Below are 23273 nucleotides of genomic sequence, written 5' to 3' on the forward strand. Positions count from 1 at the left end.
AGGCCTGGACCCAGACACCTGTGGAAGGCGAGCCTCATCCTGTACCACCCCACAGCTGTGTGAAACCGGCCAGGCAGGGTCCTTACCCCGGATGCCAGTCCCTGGTCATCCTGGGGCACCTGGCCTCCTACCATCCTGCCTCTCCCTTCCATGCCTGGCTAACACTTTAGCCCATCCAGATCTGTCCCCTGGGGTCTTCCAGTTTGTGCGCTAAGAGAGTAATTTCTTCCATTTATGGTGGTGAGGCACTGGAAGGACAGAGCTATACTAAGATCATTTCTCAGGAGGAGAGAGGTAGCCAGGTGTCTGTGGCTGGGGAGAGGTCCAGTGCTGTCACTGTCCTCAGTTCAGGCCTGACAAGCATGCTGTCCTGTCCTCAGGCTGTAACGGTGGTCTCAGTGACAACCATGTTCCCTTGTACTGTCTTCACCTCGATACTAGGTATTTTTCTAACACTTCTTTTTATTTAAAAAAAGAGAGAAGAGAATCAAGTATTGTGTCAATACGAAGTATAAATACTGGCTTTAGATTTCATCACTTCATTTAGAAAGCCCAAATACCAGGGAGGTCGAAGGTCAGCCTGCTTCTGAGGACATGGCCCTTGAAGATGTCCCTGGGAGAAAGGCACACACCTTGAGGGGAAGGTGGGGAGGTTAGTTAGAAGCAGCCTGTTCGCACGAGGCACATTGCTTTCCACCGTGCGGCTTCAGACCAAGATTGGCCTTTTAGGGGAAAACACAAAATGTCAAGAGAAACGCCCGTGTGTTCCGGATTTAGCGTGTCTCCTGGGGTGGACGCCATGTGCTAGGGGAACAAAGTGCTATGCATCCAGTTGAATTTTAGTGTTCCTCATGGTCAGGTCCTCTCCGGGGACTTCAGACCAGGGAGGGGTCACTACGCCTGCGCCATCACCTGCTGTATCCCTGCAGGGTCAGGGGAACAGTGCCGGTGCCCACAGTGCATCTTCTTCACCAGCCGGCGGAGCTTGCTGGGGAAGGCTTTGTTGATGTAACGGTAGAGCAGTGGCGTCACGGAGCTGCTCGAGAAGGCCAAGAACTTGGCCAAGTCCTTAGCAACCTGCAGGATGCCCAGATAATGCCCCTCTACGGTCCTCCCCCGTGAGGCCAACACTGTGTGCCCCAGGCTCAGGTAGTAAGGTGTCCAGAGCCCAAACTGTGTGCACACGGTGGCCACCAGCAGCCTGTGCACTGAGGGGTCCAGCCTGCTGGTGTCCTGGTCCAGGGGCGTGTCTTCCTTCCCAATCCTTGAGATGAGCGCCAGCGCATACAACACGGCCAGGCCTGGCACCACATAGCCGATGAGCACCAGGATGGCGTCAGCAGCCTCTGTGTTCTGCATCCGGGCACACTCGGCAATGCGAGAAGACACATGGCTGCAGATGTAGAAGAGCAGGGAGGAGAAGCTGGTGAGCACCGCCCCTCCCCAGACGAAGCCGCACACGTGCCGGGTGTTGTACACACTGGCCATGTAGGTGCGTGGCAGGGCACGCTCAATGTAGTAGTCAAGGCTCAGCAGTGCTGTAGAGTACATGGTCACCAGGGAAGCCACGTTGAACAGGATGAGCAGTGTCACGTGGGCCTCACTGCTGAGGCTCCACAGGGCCCACCTGGAGTGGGCGGGGCCCAGCAGGTACGCAGGGGCCAGCGCCGTGAGCACCAGCCCCGCCACAGCCATGTTCACGAAGTACACATCTGGCATGGTCATGCTGTTCTTACTGGTCAGGTTGGCCAGCACCAGCAGGGCATTGTAGCCCAAGCCCACGGGGACACCTGCCCCCAGGTAGAGCAGCGAGAGGACCCACAGCCCCAGGCGCAGGTTCCGGCACAGCGGCTCCTCACCCCACGCTGTGCTGTTGAGTGGGCCACAGCTCCACATGGCAGGCAGCTCACCCCAGCTTCGCAGCTCTGCTGAGAGAGGAGGAACAGAGTTAGTCACTGGGCTCTAGGCCCCTGGGAGTTCAGGGACATTCATGACCATGGTGAGACTCCTGGACGCAGTTTCTGAAGGAAATCAAAGTCCCAGGTGACCCGCCAGACTCCTCAGCAGAAACCTTCAGAAGTACGTTACACATGCTCTCCTGTGCCTCAACGGCTCCAGCCGTGCCCTGGGCTCCTCACTGCCCATCAGAGCTACTGCCGCCTTTGGCACTGTTGGAGACTCTTTGGGGACAGAACCCACACAACCTCAAACCACTGAACAGTGCTGGGCTGCCCCAACCACCATCCCCATTTGATGGCTATCCCCACCCACGCTCTCTTGTGTAGAAGACGGAAGCATGGCCTGTCATCTGGGACACGCATCTGCCTGGTGGTGGGGGGAGCAGGAGGATGTATGTGTGGCACACAGTAGCAGGCTGTGCTCCAGCACAAACACATGTGAGCAAATGTGAGATGTGAGTGTGGTACACTTGTAGCCCCTCTGCACCATACCCTGTGAGCAGGGCTAGAAAAGCCACTGCCCTGGAGGTGTGTAGCAACAGGAGGCCCAGGCGCCTCTGAGGCTGATAAAGCCTGGGGGCTGAGCACGGACACTCCATTGTGCCCACATAATTTCCCTCCGATGGGCTGGCCCTTTGTAGTTCTTCTTGAAGCTTGCTGGGTTTGTGGGCACCCAAATCCACCAATGCTGGGAGACGTGGGCAGCCTGGGTGAGCCCAGGCATTCTTTCCTCCCCCAGGGTCACTGACCTATGGGGCAGCACAGAGCTTGTGTTGCAGTCTGTCCAGTTAATCTTGATGTAACTGGACAAGAGTTTGGCAAGTGGATCTATAGAGAGCATTCCTCCTCACTTGTTCTTCAGGGACACCCAGTTCTTTAGGGGGGAACTTTACATTCAAACTGTACTTTGGCCCAACCAGACCTGCCCACACAATCCAAAAAGAGAAAGCATCCCGAGCGGACACACTGGAAGCGAACATTCCTGTTTCCCAGAGTGCAGGGGACAAAGCTAGGAAGCCAGGCTGCTGGTGTTGGCGCTGGTCCCGCCTGCCTTGGGCCCCCACTGGGAGGAAGCTGTGCAACCCAAGGCCCCCACTTGCTCTACACAGCCTGCAGGAGTGCACTGATTGTGCTGTGGGTCCTGGCTGTGAGTGGAGGGTCCTGCCACCATGCAGGACACTACAGGTGCACAGGCAGGGTCCAGGTCGGACGGGGCTGTGCACTTGTGCATGCTGGCTTGTGCCCTCGTCCTCCCCAGGTCAGGCACGCGGGGCTCAGCTCAGCAGGTAATGCTGACACTCTCATTCAGATACACATGGGAGGCCACTGAGTAAGGGTACTGCAGTCCTAGCCTGTGCCCCCAGCGGCTAAGACAGTGGATGGACAAAAAGAGAAGGCCATGGAGTGGGGCCCTGACAAGTGCCAAGTGGCCCTGCCCTCTATCAAGGACAAATGCTTGCTGTACCCGCCACCAGACATGGGTTTCACTTGGTGACCCCTTGCCTGCTTCTTCATGGGGCAGGGGGAGGGCAAGGGGGCTAGAAACTGACCACTGGAGGGTTGGTATACACCAGCACCACCCTCCTGACCCCCTCTTTGTGGTGTCTGTTATTTCTGGTCACTTTTGCTGTTCCTTCTGTTCTGTGGTGCCTCCCCCGAGCACTCAGCACAGAAGGCCCAGTCTCCAGGCACACTGGATCTCCCAGGCTGCCTGGCTTTGGTGGCCAGTGGTAGCTGAACAAGAGCACACATTATTGGAACCTCATCCACCAGACCACAGCTCCACAGTCCTCAAGGAACAGTGGGTGTTCTGTGGTCACTGTGGGTGGATATTAGTGAGTGTTCTGCCCTCTCCTGGTCACCAGCCCACAGCCATGTTCCTGCTGAGCTGGTCTTATGTAGCATCATGGACCCAGGCTTTATGGATATTCTCTGCCTGGTCCCCTTTCAAACCCTTCCTCAGCATGGGACAGAGGCTATGAGAGCCTACAAGGTCCTCTGATGAGAACACGTTCCCCAACACTGATGACAAGGAACGTGTTCTCATCAGAGGACCTCTGTAGGCTATCATAGCCTCTGTCCCTCCAGCTCACTCAGACCCTGCATCTACAGCACTCTATATAAGACCTGTCCGGGAACTCGGGTTCTGTTCTGTCCCTCTTCCATGTCTGTGAGACTCTCATTGGTGGCAGGTCATGAGTTCTCTCCTCCCGTGGGGCTGCCCTCCCTGGCCTCCTCAGGCTCAGCCCCACTCAGCCAGCAGCAGTGAGTGACAGCCGCCAGGCTCCTACCTTTATCACAAGAACCTCCTTCCTTTGTGCTGTGGGCTCCAGAGGCCAGCAGCAGGCAGCATGGCAGAGCCAGGGCTTGTCTCGGGACTCACAGCCACTCTGCGGCCGCAGCCAGCGCTGCGCGTGAGCACCGCACACACTCCTGCCGCGCTTGTTTTCCTTGCGTCAATTACTCACGAAGTTGCTGCCTCCCTTGGCAGGCATGGAGGCCCCTCCCTATCTGTGTTTACAGCTGGTTTCGAGAGGGGAGGCGGCACTTGGACAGTCTGCCCTCCAGATCGAGTGTGCTCACATCCTCTGCTCTGTGCCTGGGGCCTCCGCCTGCGTCTGTCCCGCAGAGCATCCAGCCCCTGGGTAGGGCCTGCAGGTTGGGTCCAGGCAGCTCAGGTCCTGAGACCCAGAGCAGCTTAGTTCAGTCCTGAGTTCCCTTTTCCCTTGAGGAAATGAACTGAACAGACGTTTGTCTGCAGAACTAAGGACAGAATAGTTGGACCTCACTGAGACTGTGCCATAGAGATGCTGGCTGCTTTCACTGCAGGCCCGGGGCCACACAAGACTCTTTGAAGGCACAGCAGTGGCACAGGGCAGGCTTAGAATTGAAAACATTAGAGCTGGGGTAGGGGGTCCGAAGCCTCCCACACGTGCACTTCCAGATGTGTGCGCATGTGACCTGTTGGGGGCCACAAGAGCAGATGGGAGCTACTACTTGGCTACAGAGTGCTGTTCCTGGCAGGCAGGGCTGCTTGTCCCACTGTGCCCCCATGCAGCCTGGTGGGCACAGCAGCTGCCCAGACTGCTAATAGCCTGCTAAGAGAAGTGGAGCAGGAGGTAGGGCTCGGGGCTATGCTGGGGGAGCATCTGGGCTCCAGGGAAAGTATCATGTGGAGCAGTGTCGGGTTAGAATTCACTCTGTGTTCACATGCTACCTGCCATGGCCTGGCCCCTAGGTCTGAGAACTGCACAGTACTATCTGTCCAGCCTGGATGCATTGTGGAGGGGTGTTTCTGGCCAGCTTGTGGGTGCCGAACAGCTGATAAGCTTCGTCCAGAAGCTAGGGGTACCTGCTGTTGGAAATGTTCTTACTCGTCAGAACTTTTATTTCAGATGGAAAAAAGGCCCGAATAGTACTGGCTTTCATTTGTCTTCTCTGAGAGTGCTGTCTTTGCTGTTTGCTCTGGTGTTGCTCCCAGGAAGGGCCTCCTCTCAGCAGGTGTAACCGGGAGATCCCATGAGCTGAGTGGCTGTGTGGGCTGCGACTTTCACACTGGGGCGCAGGTCTGAGTGTGTCACTAGAGCCTGCATCCCATCTTCTCTGCCCTAGGAATGTCCCTGTGGCCACCCTGAGAGTGTTCCCTCCCACCTTAAGGTGTAGGCTGTGACGCGGGGAGGGACGGCTGGCTATGGCTAATGACAGCTGGGAGCAGCAGGCAGGGCCCCAGAACCGCAGCCTGTGCTCGGTTCTGGCCATGGGGACCTTAAGTCCAGTCAGATCCCCTTGGGGCACTCTACACTAGTGTCCCAGGGCCTCTGCCAAGTACCCTCCCTAGCCACAGAAGGGGGTCAGGGAGGCTGGCCTCCATGGTGTGTGGGTGTGGATGTGTTCACAGGCCTCTCAGGATCCTATCTGCCTACATCTTCACTCCCTTCCTGTTCCCTTGCTGTTGGAGAAGATGGACTTCCTGTAGCCAGTGAACAATGATTTGGTTTCTACCCTCTGACCTGGGCTAGGCTGTCTTTCCTTCCTGAGGAACTGCATCACAAACCAATGGGAGGCTGGGGAGAAATCTGGTGGTCTCCACAGAGGTGTACCCTACCTGACAGGTGATGTCCGAGTTTGTCCAGTGACAGGGAGGTGCCAGCCCAGGCAGTAACACGGAGACAGCACAGATAGAAAGCCAGCATGTGGAGCGCTTCCAGCCCAGGTCTGTCACATTCTGCCCTTTTTCATCTGCAAGCCGCCTCAGAGTGTTCATTCATGACCCAGCTTCTGGAGCCGTGCCAACTGCTGCCAGGCCCTCTTCAGCAACCAGGGAGAAAACATGCCCTCCAGTCACAAAGCACTGCCCACTGGCCCATCACGCTCGAGGGTGCTGTGTTGCCGGGAACTCCCCACCCGCCCCTCACCTTTCCGCCATCTTTCCCAGCACTGCCCTCCTCCCCTTGTCCCTCCTGACCCCCCCAGACCCTGCCCACATCATGCCTTCCTTCCGTTCTTGCTTCTGGCTGTTCCCACCCCCGAAACCCTTCCCCAATTCCTGCCATTTCTACCCAGGTCTCCTTTGGCTCCCACACCCCTCAGACATAGTACCAGTCACACCTCTCAGGCCAGGCTCGTCCAGCCCCGACCCTGCCTCCTGTTCAGTACTATATTCCTCCTGCTGGTTGCTAGTCTTGACAGCCACAGGCTCCTTGTACTCATGGCCCAACCTTGCAGAGCCCTACCACCAGCTGAGTGACCCCCCACCATCAGAGGGGCTCTTGGTTTCTTCTGACCTCCCTCTGTCTCAGAAGGCTCAGCTTCCCCACAGCTGGCCTGCTAGCTTCAGGCTCCACCGACTCCAGCTGTGTCTCCCTCTAGAAGCACCCCAGAGGATACTGTGGCAGCTCACACCCTCTCTCTCCCTCTCCACAGGGTCATGGGAGGTGCTGCCCGCTAATCCTCAGGATCGGGCCAACACCAGGCCCTGACTCCCTCCCGTCTTTGCTGGGAGCCCTTACGTAGGAGGTCAGAATGTCCCTCATTCTGGCCATCCCCTTACCCCAGCATGGGGAACCTTGGCTAAGAGGGCAGAGGAGCTAGGGCCACACTGGCCTTAGGCTACCCAAGAGGACTGCAGTTAGTTCGCTAACGAATTCATTAATGACATAGTGATTCACTTGCCCTCTTTCAGACTTGCTTTTGTTTCCTTAATTATATTCATAAAAGAGTCGGGGGGTGGAGTGAATCAGTTGGTAAAGCACTTGCTGTGTAGACATGAGGACCTGATCTCTAGGATCTGTGTAGAAGGCTAGGGGGTGACTGTGTACGTCTGTAACCCTAGCACTGGGGAGGCAGAGACAGGCAGATCCCCAGAGTGTGCTGGCCAGCCAGTCTAGATGAACCAGCTTCAGTGAGACTGTCTTCAAAAATAAAAAGGAGAACAGTGGAGGAGGACACTGGATAGTGATCTCTGGCTTCCACGTCCCGGTTTATACACACACACACACACACACACACACCCGTGCCTGAGACTAGCAGTAGTAGCACAACCTCGGGTGAAGGCTCTTAAGGTTCCACGTGTGACGTCAGCAGAGGACGAAGGGGAGCCAGGAGGAGCCTCACTGCAGCATAGGGAACATCTGGCTGTGTGTAGGAGCAGAGATAGTCCTCAGTCAGCTGAACCCCTCAGCCTGCTGGCTTCCCTGTCTCTCCTCCTGTCCCACGAGCAGCAAAGGGAGGAGCAAGGCACAGGTGTCACAAAGGGCTGAGATCAGAGCAAGGACCGAGGTGGCAGGAAGCTCTCCTCTTATGTGTGACAAGTCTAGATGGCACTGACATTTGCCTTGGGGCCTGAGCAAGGTGTCGCCGGGAGACTGCAGAGAAAGAGAGTGGGTGTAGGCAGTCCTCACAGCAGCTAGGGTGGCAGCTCAGAATAGCCACCAGCGAGGAACCTGGGGCTCTGCATTCCTGTTTCCTGCCCAAGCTGCCTTGCTGACTCCGGCATGACCTCAGCCAACCTGTTCATCACCCTTCAAGTCTGACAGAAAGGCCGGATAATGAGCACCGCCTCCATCCGGGTGAGGTGAGGCCTAATTAGTACTTGGAGCTGAGCAGGCTGGTGGGCACATGGGCGGTGGTTCTCTTTCCTCAGACACCACCCTCGAGGTCCCGAGGACTTGGCTGTGGGCCTCCTGCTGAACAGTCCTTCATGTCCAGTGCCTCAAAGGTGGAAGGCACAGATGCCGCCTTCCTGCAGCTCAGTTAGCAGAAGGGAAGATTCAGTCCATCTACACTCTCCCGGGGGCTTCCCCTTTTCTCCCCCATTCTGGGCCATCCCAGAGCACTGAAGAACGTAAGCCTCATCTGGATCCCAGCCCACGGGGACCTGTAAGATGGGATCTTTAGCAAGAACACAGCTCTCCTCCAATGACTCGAGTTCCTAAGAAGTGCTATCCAGGTCAGGAGTTCCCACCCCACTCTGAGCCCTGAGCACATAACTTTGGGGTCTTGGGTTTTGTTAAGACAAGGACCCCAAATTGTGACCCTCCTGCTTCAGCTGCCCAAGTACAGGGATTCCAAGTGTTCCAGTATGCCTGCTCACCATTGTACAATCTCAAGGCAACAGGCCAGGGCACTCTGGCACTACAGCCAATCACCAGGTCCCTGCTCAGAGCTGGGTGCAGGCAGGTCTGAGTGGAGCAACACCTTCTGAGGTTTGCCCCACAGCACAGCCCATTTGTAGCACCTGTGGTGAACATCAGGTTCACATGCTACAGACCAGAGGATCTGGGGTCCTGAGCATCAGGGAACCAACAGCGTGGGTGCTCTCTTCCCTAACTATGGCAAGGGCTAAGTTGGGAGTGGCCACTAGGCCTGAGTGATAGAACGGGGTAGGAACAGGTACACAGTGTACTGTCCCTACAGGAAACCTAGGGCTTCTGTGTCCCTTGCATGCTACATCAGGGTGCTTCAGGCACAGTTGTGCTAGTCCTAATGAGGGGTTGGGTTGTTGTTTGCTTAAACAGGGTTTCACTCTAAAGGCCAGGCTTGCCTTGAACTCATGATCCTCCTGCCTCAGCCTCCTGCATGCTGGGATTACAGGCATGAACCACTGTGCCAAGCACTAAGTAGCATCCTTACTTACAGACTGATTAGATCCCTGGCCTGATGTATGCCACACTGTAGGAAGGAGTGTGAAAATGGAGACTCCATAATGTTTGGTGTGGCCTGATGGATATGGGGGTAGTGAGGCTGTGAGCCCGTGCTATGAGCCTGTGCACAGAGCTCTTGGGACACTCAGCCCCTCTTCTTGTGACAGACAGGCACAGGGGCTGAGGCTTTCTTGCCAACCCTTCTGCTTACAGACTGTGCTCCCCTGGTTAGGTAGGTCATTGCCATCTGGTCCCTCAGTTTCCCTAGATTGAGATTAGGAAACTCCTCCCAAGCATGCCAGTGTGTGTGGCGGTCGGGGAAGCAGGGAGATGTGCCCTCTGCTTTCTAAGCCCTGGAAGTACTAGGCGCAGAGCTCTAGTCTTTCCCCTGGCTGCCCTCAGAGCAACAGAAGCTGCTCTGTGACCTTTCGCTCAGACTGTGTCAACTGACACATGGGAAGAGGAAAGCGGAGGGAGGGTGGGCAGGAAAGCACGTGGGCCCAAGAGACACACTGCACGTGAGCCTTCATGGGGGGGGGGGGGGTGCAGCTACCAGGGCAAATGCCAAGAAAGGCCTTCCAGAATTCACTCTGGGGACCTGGGTTACTCCACATGGCCATCATGTGGCAGGGGCTTTACAAATGTAGTCTGCTCAGGCTTGGGGCTTGGTGATGGCACAGGGAGCTTCCTAGTGTTACTCTAGTATTAAACTACAGGGTAAATAATTGGTTTCACTGGCTTCTCCGGCTGGTATTCACCGCTTTCCAAGGAATGTGTTATTGGGAAGGGAAGTAGTTGGGGGTAGGGGAGTGTTCTGCTCGTAACTTAAAATTCTTGAAGCTGTGCCTCGCAGTGGACCCCTAATGGGGCACCCTGCTCAGCACAGGCACAGCAGTGACCCTGCCAGGGTCACAAGTGATAAGGACAAGAGTCCATTCTCAGGCTGGCTGTAAAAGCATTTTAAGGGGAGACACGGACATCTTTTTCATATGCCTTATTTCGACAGACTCCACAGGGTCTAAATTAGCTTGTTACTAGTGAATTTCTATAGCAACAAAATGACCAGACTGGAAAACTGATCCCCTGTGACAGTAGGTGGCCAAAAGTAGCCCAGAGACAACCCCCAGAAGAGACTGGCAATTCTGGCCGACTGAGATCCAGAGGGTCTTCCTGTTCCTGTGTGGCTGGAGCAGACTCATTCACATTCCACAGTTCATTTCTTGCCTGTTAATCAGGAAATTCCATCCTCTGTTGTTTAGGGGCATCTCTGTAGCCTGCTGCTCCACAATTCGGTTGGCACCATTTGTCTACTAGGTGTGATGGCACAAGTTTGATGTCCTACCTACTCAGGAGGCTGGGGTAGAAAGATCTCAAGTTCAAAGTCAGTCTGGGCTACAGAGTAATGTAAGACCAGCCTAGGCAACTTAGAGAGACCCTGCCTTGACATAAAAAGAGGGCTGGAAGGTGTGGCTTCGCAGGAGGTCATCTGCCTAGGCTCCTCCAGTGAGGGGCTGAGGGTGATTCAGCAGTAGCCACTTGCCTACCATGCCTGAGGTCCTGGATTCCACCCCCAGTACTGTTTTTCATCACAGGTCTGGCCTACCGAGGGCCTTGCTCCCTCTTCATCTGGTCTATCTTTGAGTACACCTTTGGGGATACCTCTCTGACTTGCCTCTCCTAAGACCTTCTGCCAGGCACTGGATGATACCATCTCCCCAGCCCACTGTGTAGAGCCTTTGCCGATGGGGAGGCTTCTCCGGCCGGAGATGTGTAGACAGAAAGACAGGTGCCCCGGTGCAGGACTGTGGTCATGCCCTAACTCCTGTGACATTCTGATTCTATACGAATGGTCACAGCGGGCCTTCGGCTGCTGTAAGCCTCAGTGGGTTGTTTTGTTATACAGTGACCTGTTGTGCACCAGGAAACTCTCAACTTTAGTTGCATGTTTGAAAACAGGGTGCTTCAAAAATGACTTCTAGATGTTTATTTCCCTTTGTAGTAATGATCAGAAGCCTTGGCAAACAATACTCAGCTGTAGGAGCTCACGGCTCAGGAAGGCAGGGGCTGTGGCTGGCTTTCTGCGCACATTGCGCAGGATGGTTCCTGTAGCCACCCCTGCATCTTCCTGGCATGTGATAAGAAAGCCAAGTGACGTACATGAGTGGTTTTGATTCTCATAGCCTTTTGCTCTTCACAGTTCACAACGCAGAGGTAGGAGCATGGGCCAAGCAGCCTGCCTCAGATGCATTAAGCACGGCACCCTATCTCTCTGTGCAGAGGAGAGGAGATGATTGGGCTTGGACCAGGCAGCCTGCCTGAGATGCATAAATACAGTACCCTGTCTCTGTGCAGAGGAGCCCGCCTCCTGCCAGCTGCAGGAGAGCTGGGGGAGGGGGGAGCGGGTAGATAAGCTCAGACTAAACCACCCCTGCCAGCAGGGTGCCTACATGGCTTTGACTCCCCTGGAGGAAGATGGAACCCATGCTTTTGCTCACAGTTTACTTGGTAACTTGGACGTCTTTCCCTGACTAGCAGGGTTTGAGGCCTTCTCAGACACAAGATGGGGGAAAGAAACAACAAAAATATAAATAAGGCATCCTGAGAACTGCAAGGAGCAAATTCAGAACAGATAAATTCTCCATTTCAGTCACGGGGTAGGCGTGCACCCATCTGGGCTCCCGATAACCTCGGGAGCTTTTATCTGGGTGTGGCTTCACCTGCAGGGAAGTAGTTAAAGCCACAGATCTTATCATGGCTCTGCTGGCTATTTTTACTCTTCATGTCACATTTGGTCTGATCACAACAGTTGCTTGCTGGGCTTGCTTTGGTCCTAAGTCAGACGGGGAAACTCCTAGCCACTCCCCCTGATGGTGCGTATGAAAGGGGCCCCAGGGTGGGCACTGGGGTGCACAGGTTGCCAGCTCCATCTCACTCTGCCCCTCTGCTTTGTCTTAGGATGCAGGGCCTCTGTCAGCAAGATCTTAAGCTAGACAGAAAACTCATAGCTTCTCTCTGCAAACTGAGTCCCCTCTGCTCTTGGAAGCCTCAGGGGTATTTGGAGTTGTGGGCCTTTGAGAGCCTTAGGGACAAATGTGACCCAGCACTGCCAGCCAGACTTGTAGGTTAGGGAGAGCCCAGCTTTGGCTGTAGGGAACCTAAGAGCCTGCAGGCAGGAGGAAGTAGCTAGAGCAGGGTTAGGGAAAACTCCAGTGAGCACTTATCTGTAGACCTGTGGTCTCCTCCCCAGGGGCATGGATGGCCTTGATGTGTGTCTCAGTGTTTGGGTCATTAAAGGAGGGTATCATTACCACTTCAGAATTTCAAAGGACATCATGGGGTGAGGAGAGAAAGCCCAGGGAGCAGCAAGTCCTTCTTCCAGCTTGTGAGCCACACAGGCATTTCCCCCCAACTTGGCACATATCATTTTTATCTATGACTGTGTAGATCTGCCCAGCCTACATATCCTGACCTAAATCCCTATATGTCCTCACATTAAGTTTGGGTGAATGTGTCTCCTTTTTCTTCATGAACCCATTCAGGAATCACAGACCCGCCAAATCTACTGTGACACATTGTACCCAGGAAGACACCAGAGGTTCTGGATTGGAGATCTGAACCTTGTGGTAGTTCTTCGTACCCTTGGTGTAATTATTAATAGTGTCTCTTTGCACTCAACGGTAGTGTCTGGTCCCCTATGCATGAGTGGCTTCGGGACATGGTCAGGGCCATTTCAATGGTATTAATTTCCAGTTCTTTAAAGCTAGCTTGTCCCCGGGTCATCAGTGCCTCTGATACATGTGTGGGGGTATGGGTGGGCACAGATAGATGTCTGGCTGCTGGGTCAGGACAGCAGCAGGATTGCAGGTCTCAAGCACGTAATCACAGACGGGCGCGCTAAAGTGGCAGGTGCTGTTCTGGACAGCGGGTACTAAGTTAGCCCTAGTCAGCATGCCTGCAGACAGGAGCTGTATCCCTTCACCTGGGGTTTCTAGTTGCTGGCGTTGCCTCCCGTGTCCGGTGACTGTCCAGGGCAGACGGCGCCAGTTCCGCTATCTCTACGGTTAGCTCTTAACCATCAGAAGGGGCGAAGGCGGTAACCGTAGCGTCCCAGGAGAGCCCGTCGCGGGCAGCAGACCCGCCGCTCGCCGCGGGTACAGGTCTGTGCGCCCGGCCCCTGGCGCCCGCCCAGCGCAGCCCGGCGCGGTCCCCTCCCGCCCAGAACGGAGTTCTCGGGGCTCCCCGCCCCAGGCCCCACTCACCGCTCGCTGGGCGGCGGCCCCGCGCACCGGCCGCGGGCGGGCAGCTGGGCTCGCAGAAGGAAGCGGAGCTCACGGCGCGCACGCCGCGGGGGCTGTGTACACACGTGACCCCGTCCCGCCCCCGGGGGCCGCTCGCGTGGTCCCGCCCGCGGAGCAACGCCGTCAGGCCCCGCCCCCTCTCCCGACCGACAGCTCCTGCGGCCCCGCCCTTTTCCTGGCGCGGCCGCTGCGTTCCCGCAGTCTCCGCCCCCAGCCCGAATGGACAGTCTCCGTGGCCAGCCATGGTCGCCATAGCGCAGGCGGGCCGCGCACCTGCCCCCTTCCAAGTTTGTAGCTTCCACGACCCGGGGCTCCCGAGAAAACCTGACCCACTGTGTAGCCGCTGTCCACCGAGAAAGTGGAAGGATGCCATTTACTATGCCGTAGTTTGGCCTCGAACGCTCTGGGTCAGGGTATGAGGACATTTTTTTCAGAGTATTTGCCTAACGTTCAGGAAGCCCCGCGTGTCATCCTCAGCACCACATAAGCCAGAGGTAGTGTTGCACACGTGGAATCCCAGAACTACGAGGTAGAGCGTGGAAGATCAGAAGTTTAAGGCCGTCCCTGGCTACATGGTGACTTGAAGGACATCCTGGGATACATGAGATCTTGTCTTAAAAAAACAAACAACAACAAAAGATACACACACAAGAGATAGCCCACCTGGGCTGCCGTAAATCCAAGGCTGGTCTGGCTTACATAGCAAATTCTAAGCTAACTGGGATTATAAAACAAGATTGTCAGAAAGGGAGGGAGGGTCCTGGAGTTAGCCCATTGCAGGGCCTGTGTTTGATTCCTGGGAACCCATGTCAAAAAGGCTGAGTATGGTAGCTTGTAATCCCAGTACTGGGGAGGTGACAGGCAGATCCCTGGGCCCCTTGTCCAGCTGGCCAGCCTAACTTGCTATTTCAGGCCACCACCACCCCCTCCCAAAAAAAAAACAAACAAACAAACAAAAAAACCTGTCTTATAAAAACAAGGTGGACAACGGACAGCACCTGAGGAATGACAGCTGAGATTGACCTCTGACCCCCATAGGTACACATACAAAAACAAAACAATAAGTAGCTTAAACCCTCAAGATTCCTGGTCAGAGCCTGGATTGTATTACCCACCTCTGAAGTGTCAGCCTCCAGGGGCCTAGCAGAGGGTATCTGGAAGGCTCTTATTCACAACTAAGGAGTGCCGCAGGTTACCTGAGCCTCCTGGCACCGAGGGCCCACAGGTTGCCCACTCTGCAGGACAGGAAGTGCAGGACAGATGTTCAAAGTCAGGGCAAGGAAACCATTGCAGAGGGCCACAGCCTCTGACTCTGCTGCAGGCTGCCCTCCCACTGTGTAGACCGGTCCCCAAGCTGGACATCGTGGGTGTGGTAGGGGTGTGTGGAGCTGTGCTGACCTCCTGCCCCGGGGTCCGTGTTTGGCATCCCATGGAGTTGCTGCAGGGAGGGCTCCTGAGGGTCAGGCACAGCCCCTGCTCAGGCCTCCTTCGTGCCATGGACGCTGTGGTCACGAGTCTCATCGCATGCTGCAGCCCAGTGCCGTGCTAAGGCCAAGCACCATGGAAACGCCGGAACTTCCCTTCCCAGGCCACATTCTTGGGACTTGGCAGGTCTTCCTGGCCGTTCTGGAGTGGCAGCGATAAGATCAGCTGCATTCCACGAGGGCACTTAGGACTGCTGGGCAGGAACCTGAGAGTGGCCCTGTTTCCCGAGACTTTTCATTTGGTCTGTCTGGGGTCTGGGGGAGTGCTGGGGTTACTCTGCCCTCCGGTCAGCAGCTGGTCCCCCCTTTCTCAGCTTTATCTTGTGCATTTGTACATTGTTGGGTATTAGATTCTAGGGAGCACATTGGCCAGGGCAGGGAATGTTTCTAAGTTAATTTATTCGTTTTTGATGGGGGTTAGGAGATGTAACTAAGTAGAATGCTTACCTAACATGCATAAAGCCTAGGTTCCAACCCCAGCACTTAGGAGGCAGGAGAATCAAGAGCTCAAGGCCAGCTTTGCCTATAGAGCAATTTTAAACCTAGCCTGAGCTACATTCTCTCAACAAATAAATATAATACTTTGTTTGTATGGTTATATTAATATAACCTAATGCCACTGAGAGCCTAGTGTATTATGGACTCTTTTTATTTTTTTGAGACGGTCTTGCTATATAGCCCAGGCTAGCCTTGAATTTGTGATCCTTCTGCCTGAGCCTCCCAAGTGTGAGGATGATAGACGAGAGCCATCTGACTGTGATCCACCGAATAAGCAAAGTTGGAGGAATGAGCAGGGGGCAGGGCAGGTGGTCCCTGCATGGTCAGCCACGGGTTTCATCCTCATCAGCACAGGTGCCCATGCGCTTTCCTGGTGCCCTCCCTATTCCTTCTCATCAGACTTCCTTTCCTGGCTGCCCACCAGCCTTTCTGTTCTCCATGGAAGCAGATCTTCCTACTAGTCACTTGAGAAGGCCAGGATGCATCTCCAGCTGTATCTAGGCCTTCTGGACTCAAGATGATCCCCATGTCATCTTTAGATGCTCTTGGCAGAGGAGAGCCTGGCATGCTCACAGTTCACTCAGTCAGTTCACAGACACTCAGAAGACCCTGCTGAGCTCTTCTGTTGGGCACAGGCTGGAGTATCCGGGACTTGTGGCTAACAGAGTGTCTACCCTGACCAAGTGCCCTCTAGGAGCCCTAGTTACAGGCTTGTAAGCTGTGGGGGAAACTCCAGGAACAGCAGAAGTTTGCCTGCATGTATGGTGGCAGCAACCAGCCATGGGGTCCTGCCGGAATACACCAAGCCTTTCTCCTGTAGCCCTGGGAGCCCTGCTTCCCATAGCCTCCCCCTGCCCCTCCCTAGCCTGAGGCTTCCAGAGCTCTGCCCAGGACAAGCCTGCCCTAGCCTTGCTGCTTAGGGACCGGGCATTCTGGCCCCCACAGATTGCTGCAGGCATAAGCAGTAGCAGCTAGAGAGAAGAGAAGCAGAAGGAGGTGGTTTTCCGGCTGGCAGTTGCTAAAAATAGAGATGTATGTGTCTGTCTTCGCCCGCAGTCTGTCCTTCCGTGGTCTGTGTGCCAGAGATAGTGTTCCCCAGCAGCCAGGGCCACTCAGGCCACTCTCACTGCTGCTAGGTAGGGGACAAAGAGGAGGGGCCCCACCATTGCACAGACAGTCTCCTCACCTGGAGGGTGGGATACCTCCAGGTCCCAAATGCCATTGTGTGTCACTGTCTGATGCACAGATCCACAAAGGGTCACCTTTGCTGCCTGGGCCTCTGTCATTCCTGGCCATTCTGCTGCACTGAGTGACAGGGAACATTCCAGCTCAGAGTTCAGCAGAGCAGAGGAAGGACAGCGGTTGATGAAAAACACACGGGGCTGCAGGTTAACCCACCTCCAACACTTTGTCTTGGAGGAAAGTGGAACCTTCAGAGGCCATCGAGTGCCCATGAAACTGTATTTGGAAACCTCACTCCTGTGGTCAGTGGTGGAGCTGGCCTTTGTGCATAACAGGGGTGGGCTAGTTGATTTTCTGGGTTGGCTCCAGTGAAGCTGGAGCTCTTGCCGGGTAGGTAGGTGAGGTCTTAACACTGCAGAAAGCGTAACACTAACAGTGTTAATGATAAGCTCTTTAAGTCCCGTAAGATGTTCATTTCCCTGTAAACTAACAAAGGCTGGAGTATAGGCAATGTGACTCCCTAACTGGCCGCTGTTGGGTTTGCCCTTGTTTGCCAGGCTGCCTTGAGCAAAGTGACTGTCAGTCAAATGGACCCGGTGAGACCCTGAAGGCAGCACCGACTGCTTTAAGTTTAACTCTCAAATGATAGAAGCTGCCGGGCAGTGGTGGCACATGCCTTTAATCCCAGCTCTTGTGAGGCAGGGGCAGGCGCATCTCTGAGATCAATGCCAGCCTGGTCTACAGAGCAAGTTCCAGGACAGCCAGGGGCTACACAGGGAGACCCTGTCTTGAAAAACCAAACAACAGCAAAAGGTGGAAGCTCCTGAAGGCAACACTGTTGGGAACAGCTTGTACCAGACTTTTTGCTATCGTAAGGCTAAGTGAATTCTAGATGACACTGTAACCATTTGCCCTTAAGCGGAGGGAGGGCACATCTCCTGGTCCCCAGCAAATGGACCACTGGACCTACGTTGAAAGAGACATTCATGCCTGTGATTGGTGCAAATAGAGGCCTCATTTGCAAGTCAGATTTGCTGTGATCAGGGCCAGCGTCCTTCTCTAGCTATATAAGCAGTTAGTCATTCAGGTGGGAGACAGGCTCACTGCCCCCTGGTACTGTGGCACTGGGCCCCAGTAAGGGACTGGGGAGACAGCTCAGTGGATTTAGTGCTTGTTGTACAAGTGTGAGGACCCAAGTTCAGATCCCCATCACCCACTAAGTGCCTGATGGGCATGACCTGTAATCCCTATATTAAGAAGGTGGAGGCGGTGGTGGCGCACACCTTTAATACCAGCACTCAGGAGGCAGGCAGAGGCAGGCGAATCTCTGTGAGTTCAAGGCCAGCCTGGGCTACAGAGTGAGGAGCAAAGCTACACAGAGAAACCCTGTCTTGGGGGGAAAAAAAAAAGAAAGAAAGAAAGAAAGAAGAAAGAAAGAGAAAGAAAGAAAAAGAAAAGAAGGTGGAGATGGGATCTCCTAGCAAGCTGGCTAGCTAGACTAGTCATGTTGATGAGCTCTAGGCCCAAGTGAGAGATCTTGACTCAAATAATAAGGTGGAGAGCGATCTGAGACTCCCGCTGTCCATCTCAGGCCTACACAACAACGCACACACAAACAAACCCACTGCCCATGCAGCCACAGGCTGAAAGAAGAGCAAAAGGCCGCCAGTGGGCAGCAGGGCAGCCAGGCCACTGAGCTCCAGAGGTCAAGGGGGCGTTTGCAATGGCTGTTCAACAGCAGACGTAGAGCCAGCAGACAGCCACCGTCACCAAAGCAGTGGCTGCAGCTCGTGTGCCCGTAAGGCTGGCAGTTCCCGGCACTCCTTTAGCACCGCCAGCCTGCCGGCTCTTGTCCCTTGATCTTCAAAGCCATCGTTCTTTAGGTCCGCCTCTGTTCTTCTGAGGTCTCTCCTCGTCTCCGCCACCTCTGCTTTTTGTCATTTGTGCCTGGCCATCTCTCATCCTGTCTTCTCTTCATGGTACCAGCGCTGCCCACTCGGTGAATGATCAAAAACAGGCAGGAAAAGCCCGCTAGAGGTGCCTCGGCTGGAGCCCATTGCTGCACATGAGCTGCTGAGTCAGTAAAGGGGTGAGGCACGTGTGCTGGCACCATTCACGACAGTCCGGCACACAAAGGAAAGATTCTGTGTGCACTGATAGTGGCCATCCTCTGGGCTACCAGCTCCACTCCAAGCTGGTGAAAATGACTACCGACTAATCTAGAATTAAACAGTCACGGCTATGATATCCTTCGAGGTGGCTCCCTCAGAGGGCCTGTGGAGTGTTCAAGGCAGGTGGGCTGCCATGAAGGTGGTCCAGCCTCAACCAGCATATGTGTGTGCACTCACGTGTGTGTGCAGGCTAGAGGTCAATATCTGGTGTCTTTCTCAATCTCTCTGCACCTTGTTTTTTGGTGCAAAGTCTCTCCCTGTCCTATTTAGGGTTACTATTGCTGTGATGAAACACCATGACCAAAGCAACTTGGGGAGGGAAGGGATTATTTGGTTTACACTTCCACAGAACTGTTCATCATCGAAGGAAGTCAGGACAGGAACTCAAGCAGGGCAGGAACCTGGAGGCAGGAGCTGATGCAGAGGCCATGGAGGGGAGCTGCTTACTGGCTTGCTCCCATGGCTTGCTCAGCCTGCTTTCTTACACAACCCAGGACCACCAGCCCATGAGCGGCCCCACCCATCAATCACTAATTAAGAATATGTCCTACAGGCTTGTCTACATTCAAATCTTATGGAGGCATTTTCTCAATTGAGGCTCCCTCCCCTGATGACTCTAGCTTGTGTCAAGTTGATGTAAAACTAGTCAGTACACTCCCTGATCCTGGAGCTTACCAATTAGGCTAGGCTGGCTGGCCAGAGAACTCCAGGGATCTTCCTGTCCCCACACCAGTACTGGGTTAACGAGTAAACCATGCCCTGCTCTTTACTTGGATGCCAGGTGTGATGGTTAGTGTTAATTGTCAACTTGACAGGCTCTAGAGTCACTGGGAGACAGGCCTCTGGACATTCCTGTTCTGGATTGTCTTGAGTATGTTAATTGTGAGAAGATGGTCAGGAACATTCCATGGCTGGGAACCAGTCTGTGTAAATGGAGAAAGGGAGTTGAACATTCATCTCTCGCTGTTTCCTGATGCAGTGTTATCAGCTGCTTCAAGTTCTTGCCTTGACCTCTCTGATGTGATGGACTTGACCTTGAACTGTGAGCCAGAATAAGCCCTCTTGCTTTTGTTGGGGTATTTTATCACAGCAGGAGAAGAAACTAAGACCCTGGGGGTTCAAACCTGGGTCCTCAGGTCCACCAAGCCAGCGCCGCGCCTGTCTGTGAGCCATCCCCAGCCCCTCCTAACAGTTTTACTGCTCCCGGAAGCTCTGAGAGGGTTTGGACAGGGCTTACTGAAACTTAACCACACACTGAAACGTAACCCAGCTTGATTCTAGTGCCCTTCAGCAGCACTCGGTTGTATGCAGAGAGCTTCACTGTGCTCAGCTCCTGCTGGGCGTGCAGGCAAGAGGATTGCTTTGAGTTTGAGGCTATCCTAAGCTAAAGAGAGACCAGGGTCAGCAAAGAAGACTGGTAAAGGCCCTTGGCACCAGGTCTGAATTCGATCCCAGGAACCCACATCGTAGAAGGAAAGAACTAATTCCCTTAAGTTACCCTCTGCCCTCTGAAACGCACTCCCCATGGCGTGTGTTCTTCGGCCATCGTATGTGCTGACCACCCACCCCTGCCGGAGTAAGTAAATAAATGTTTTAAGAAATAGTGAGACCCTGGACCAGTGAGACTCTCGCCATGCAAACCTGGTGACCTCAGTTCAGTCCCTGGAACCCACATGGAAACAAAAGCCAAGTGGAAGCCAGGTGTGGTGGCACACGCCTTGGTAGGCAGAGGCAGGTGGATCCTTGTGAGTTCGAGACCAACTTAGTCTGAGTCCCAGGACAGCCAGGGTTTTACAGAAAAAGCCTGTCTCAAACAAAACAACAAAACCACAAGGGGGGGCTGGAGAGGTGGCTCAGAGGTTAAGAGCACTGACTGCTCTTCCAGAGGTCCTGAGTTCAATTCCCAGCAACCACATGGTGGCTCACAACCATCTGTAATGAGATCTGGTGCCCTCTTCTGACCTGCGGTCATATATGCTGTATACATAATAAATAAATAAATCTTAAAAAAAAAAAAAAAAAAAAAAAACCACAAGGGGCTGGAGAGATGGCTCAGCTGTTGAGAGCACCAGCTGCTCTTACGGGGGACCCAGGTTCAGTTCGCAGCACCCACGTTGTGGCTCACAACCACCTGTAACTCCAGCCCCAGAAAATCCAATGCCCTCTTCTGACTTCCATTCAGGCAGTGCATCCACACACATGAAATAATCTAAGAAGAAAATTTAAAATGTAAAGAAAAGGAAAGGAAAAGCCAGATGTGGCGACAGGCTTTGTATTAGTTAGGGGTTTCCTGGTTGGAAAAATAGCACAGAGGGTCTTGGTAACGCCCACCGAGTCCCCACTGGAGCAGGATGCTGTGGCCAGCTCTGATGCCACAGATTCCTCCCACATCTCTCCAGATATGCCAGCCCTGCTTCCTGGCAGCCTTGCAGTAGGAGGATTTCTCAGTGCTCTAGGAATAGAGCCCAGCCTCCTGGCCTTGGGGGCAGACTTTCTTCTTCCATCGCATGCCCTGAGCCTTGGTGCATCTCCACATTGTCTTCAATATTGTCTAGAGTCGTCAGTATGGAAGTGCAGCGTGTACTTAACCACCAACTGTAAGGCATTTCCTACTGTCCTTGTGTGAGCACCCGGCAAGGTGTCTTAGTCCAGTGATGACAGCACTTGGAGACTGAGGCAGGATCGCTGAGCTTTCTTTTTTGGTTTGTTCATTAATTCATTCATTCATTCAGTGTGTGTGTGCACGCACGTGTGCGCTTGTGTGTACACACATATCCCCGGAGCTGGAAGTGCAGGTGGTTGTGGGTTCTGGAAACCAAACCGGTCCTCTCAGCAAGAACATCTTGGCAAGTGCTCCCAACTGCTGAGAGCCTCTCCACCCCGCCCGTGTTTTAATTTGCAAATCATGTGTCTGGAGCTATGGAACGCTGATCCCCAGCGTCCTGGAACGGGAGGGAGGCGCTGCCACAGCACTCATCCCAGCCACAGCCCCGCCTGCCCTTGGATGCGGCCATCCACATCCCCGACTGTAAGTGCAAGCCCCACCGTAAGGGCACATGCGCTGGCAAAGGCCACGCCCACATGCTAGGGGCGCAGACGCGCCTGCTTCACTGTCCACCGCCTGGATCTGGTTCCTGTCAAGTCTGGGGCTCTGCTGTGGAGCGCCCTGGGTCCAGCGAGGTCAGTGCGTGGCCGGGTGCCGGCGGCGCCAGGTGACCTTGAGGCTCAGGTGGCGCCTCACCCTGCAGCCACGCCAGGTCGCCCGGGTGTCCCCACAGCTCCGCTCCCTGCCCGCAGCCAGGGCCCTGCTCTCCGTGGTACTGACCCACTGGCTTTGATATGGCTTGCCCAATTAACCGACCCACGGTTTGGGCACTTGGGGCTGTTTGCGGTGTGTGCAGGTCCCTAACCCAGAAATAGCGACTCAAATAAAAACCACGTGTGAACACTGGGACAGGTATAATGACAAACAGTGACATTCATATGTGATGTTGATTCTGCTGTTGCCTGCTCCAGTAGACTGTTGTTTCTTATCCCAACGTGCAGATGTTCTTGCAGCCCTCTCAACAGCCCAGATGTGCCTTTCTCCAGGAACCTCTGAAGTCTAGGGTGAAGATGGTGAAGTTAGGGCCCTGAGGTGAGACTTTGTAGTCTGTGTTCACAGGCTGCCCAGCCAATGCAGGAGCCTGGTGTTGACAGTCTTACTGTGTACAGTTGCAGCTGTGTGCACTCGTACCTTGGGTGACTGCACACTTTGCCTAATGGGCTTTTCAAGCTTTTCCGGTTTCCATTAAAATAGCAAGATCGGGACAAACAAACTAGTAGTAACTGTCGAGGATCGTGTGTGCGTGTTTGTGTGTGTGTCTGTGTTTGTGCACATGCACTGCGCTGGTGCCTCTGTGTTCTGGTCATCTCTGCCCTGGCTGGCCCAGCACTGTAGTCACATTTCGGCTGTAAAAACAGTGCAGTTTGGGATTCCTAGGGAGTCACCTTCCACGGGTGAGCAGAGCCGTCTGACCAGTGTTGCTAGGCCCATTGTAGCGGGAGAAATGGCCTTCCTTGGGCACAGCAAAAAAGCTTCTATGAGCCTAATGTCATTTGGGAGTCCACCAGGTGGTTTTGTGTGTGGACACAGTCACTGTACCAGAGAAAGCCAACAGGCTCAACCAGAATTGGAGGGTGCTTTGGGGTGGGGCCTGTGGGACCAGGAGCTCCAGGCCAGCGTGTGGGAGCACCCATCTCTGGTGGTGGGCAAGCCGTGAAGCTCTAGAGAAGGGGTACCTGGCCCTGGCTAGAAAGAAGCCCACTGGCCAGCGGGATACAAAACGAGAGGGCCGGAGCAGCCTCTTCAGACATCTCCTAAAAGGGGCGCTCAACCAGGGTGAGGGGGGCAGACTGCAGCAGAGATTGAGCAAATGAAACTGAGCCTCAACTCCGAGGTTGTAGTGTGGCCTCCGCACGGTGCAGAGGATCTGTGCTAGCAGGCTCTTCCTGCACTGGGGACGCTCAGTTCTGTATGCAGCGGCAGTGAGAGGTTGAC

The 23273-nt window shown here is 54.5% G+C and overlaps 1 protein-coding gene across 2 annotated transcripts; it reads right to left on the reverse strand.

Annotated features, from left to right (window-relative positions):
- Nucleotides 1-442: 442 nt before the first annotated feature.
- Nucleotides 443-13438, reverse strand: Gpr146 (G protein-coupled receptor 146). 2 transcript variants are annotated; one of them, XM_059253204.1, is made up of 2 exons: nucleotides 13360-13438; nucleotides 443-1925 (listed from the first exon to the last, which is right to left on the reverse strand). In XM_059253204.1, the coding sequence occupies exon 2, from the start codon at nucleotides 1894-1896 to the stop codon at nucleotides 895-897; it is 1002 nt and encodes a 333-aa protein (XP_059109187.1). In that variant the 5' UTR covers nucleotides 1897-1925; nucleotides 13360-13438; the 3' UTR covers nucleotides 443-894. The 2 variants fall into 2 exon arrangements, with proteins under 2 accessions (XP_059109187.1, XP_059109186.1); XM_059253203.1 differs by lacking the exon at nucleotides 13360-13438 and adding an exon at nucleotides 4250-4475 and having other exon boundaries at nucleotides 443-1928.
- Nucleotides 13439-23273: the final 9835 nt, after the last annotated feature.

The sequence above is a fragment of the Peromyscus eremicus genome, unplaced genomic scaffold (assembly GCF_949786415.1).
Source record: "Peromyscus eremicus unplaced genomic scaffold, PerEre_H2_v1 PerEre#2#unplaced_3376, whole genome shotgun sequence".
NCBI classification, from domain to species: Eukaryota; Metazoa; Chordata; class Mammalia; order Rodentia; family Cricetidae; genus Peromyscus; species Peromyscus eremicus.

Coding starts and splice junctions, on each gene's coding strand:
- Gpr146 (XM_059253204.1), bottom strand. CDS start 1,896: ATGTGGAGCTGTGGCCCACTCAACAGCACAGCGTGGGGTGAGGAGCCG.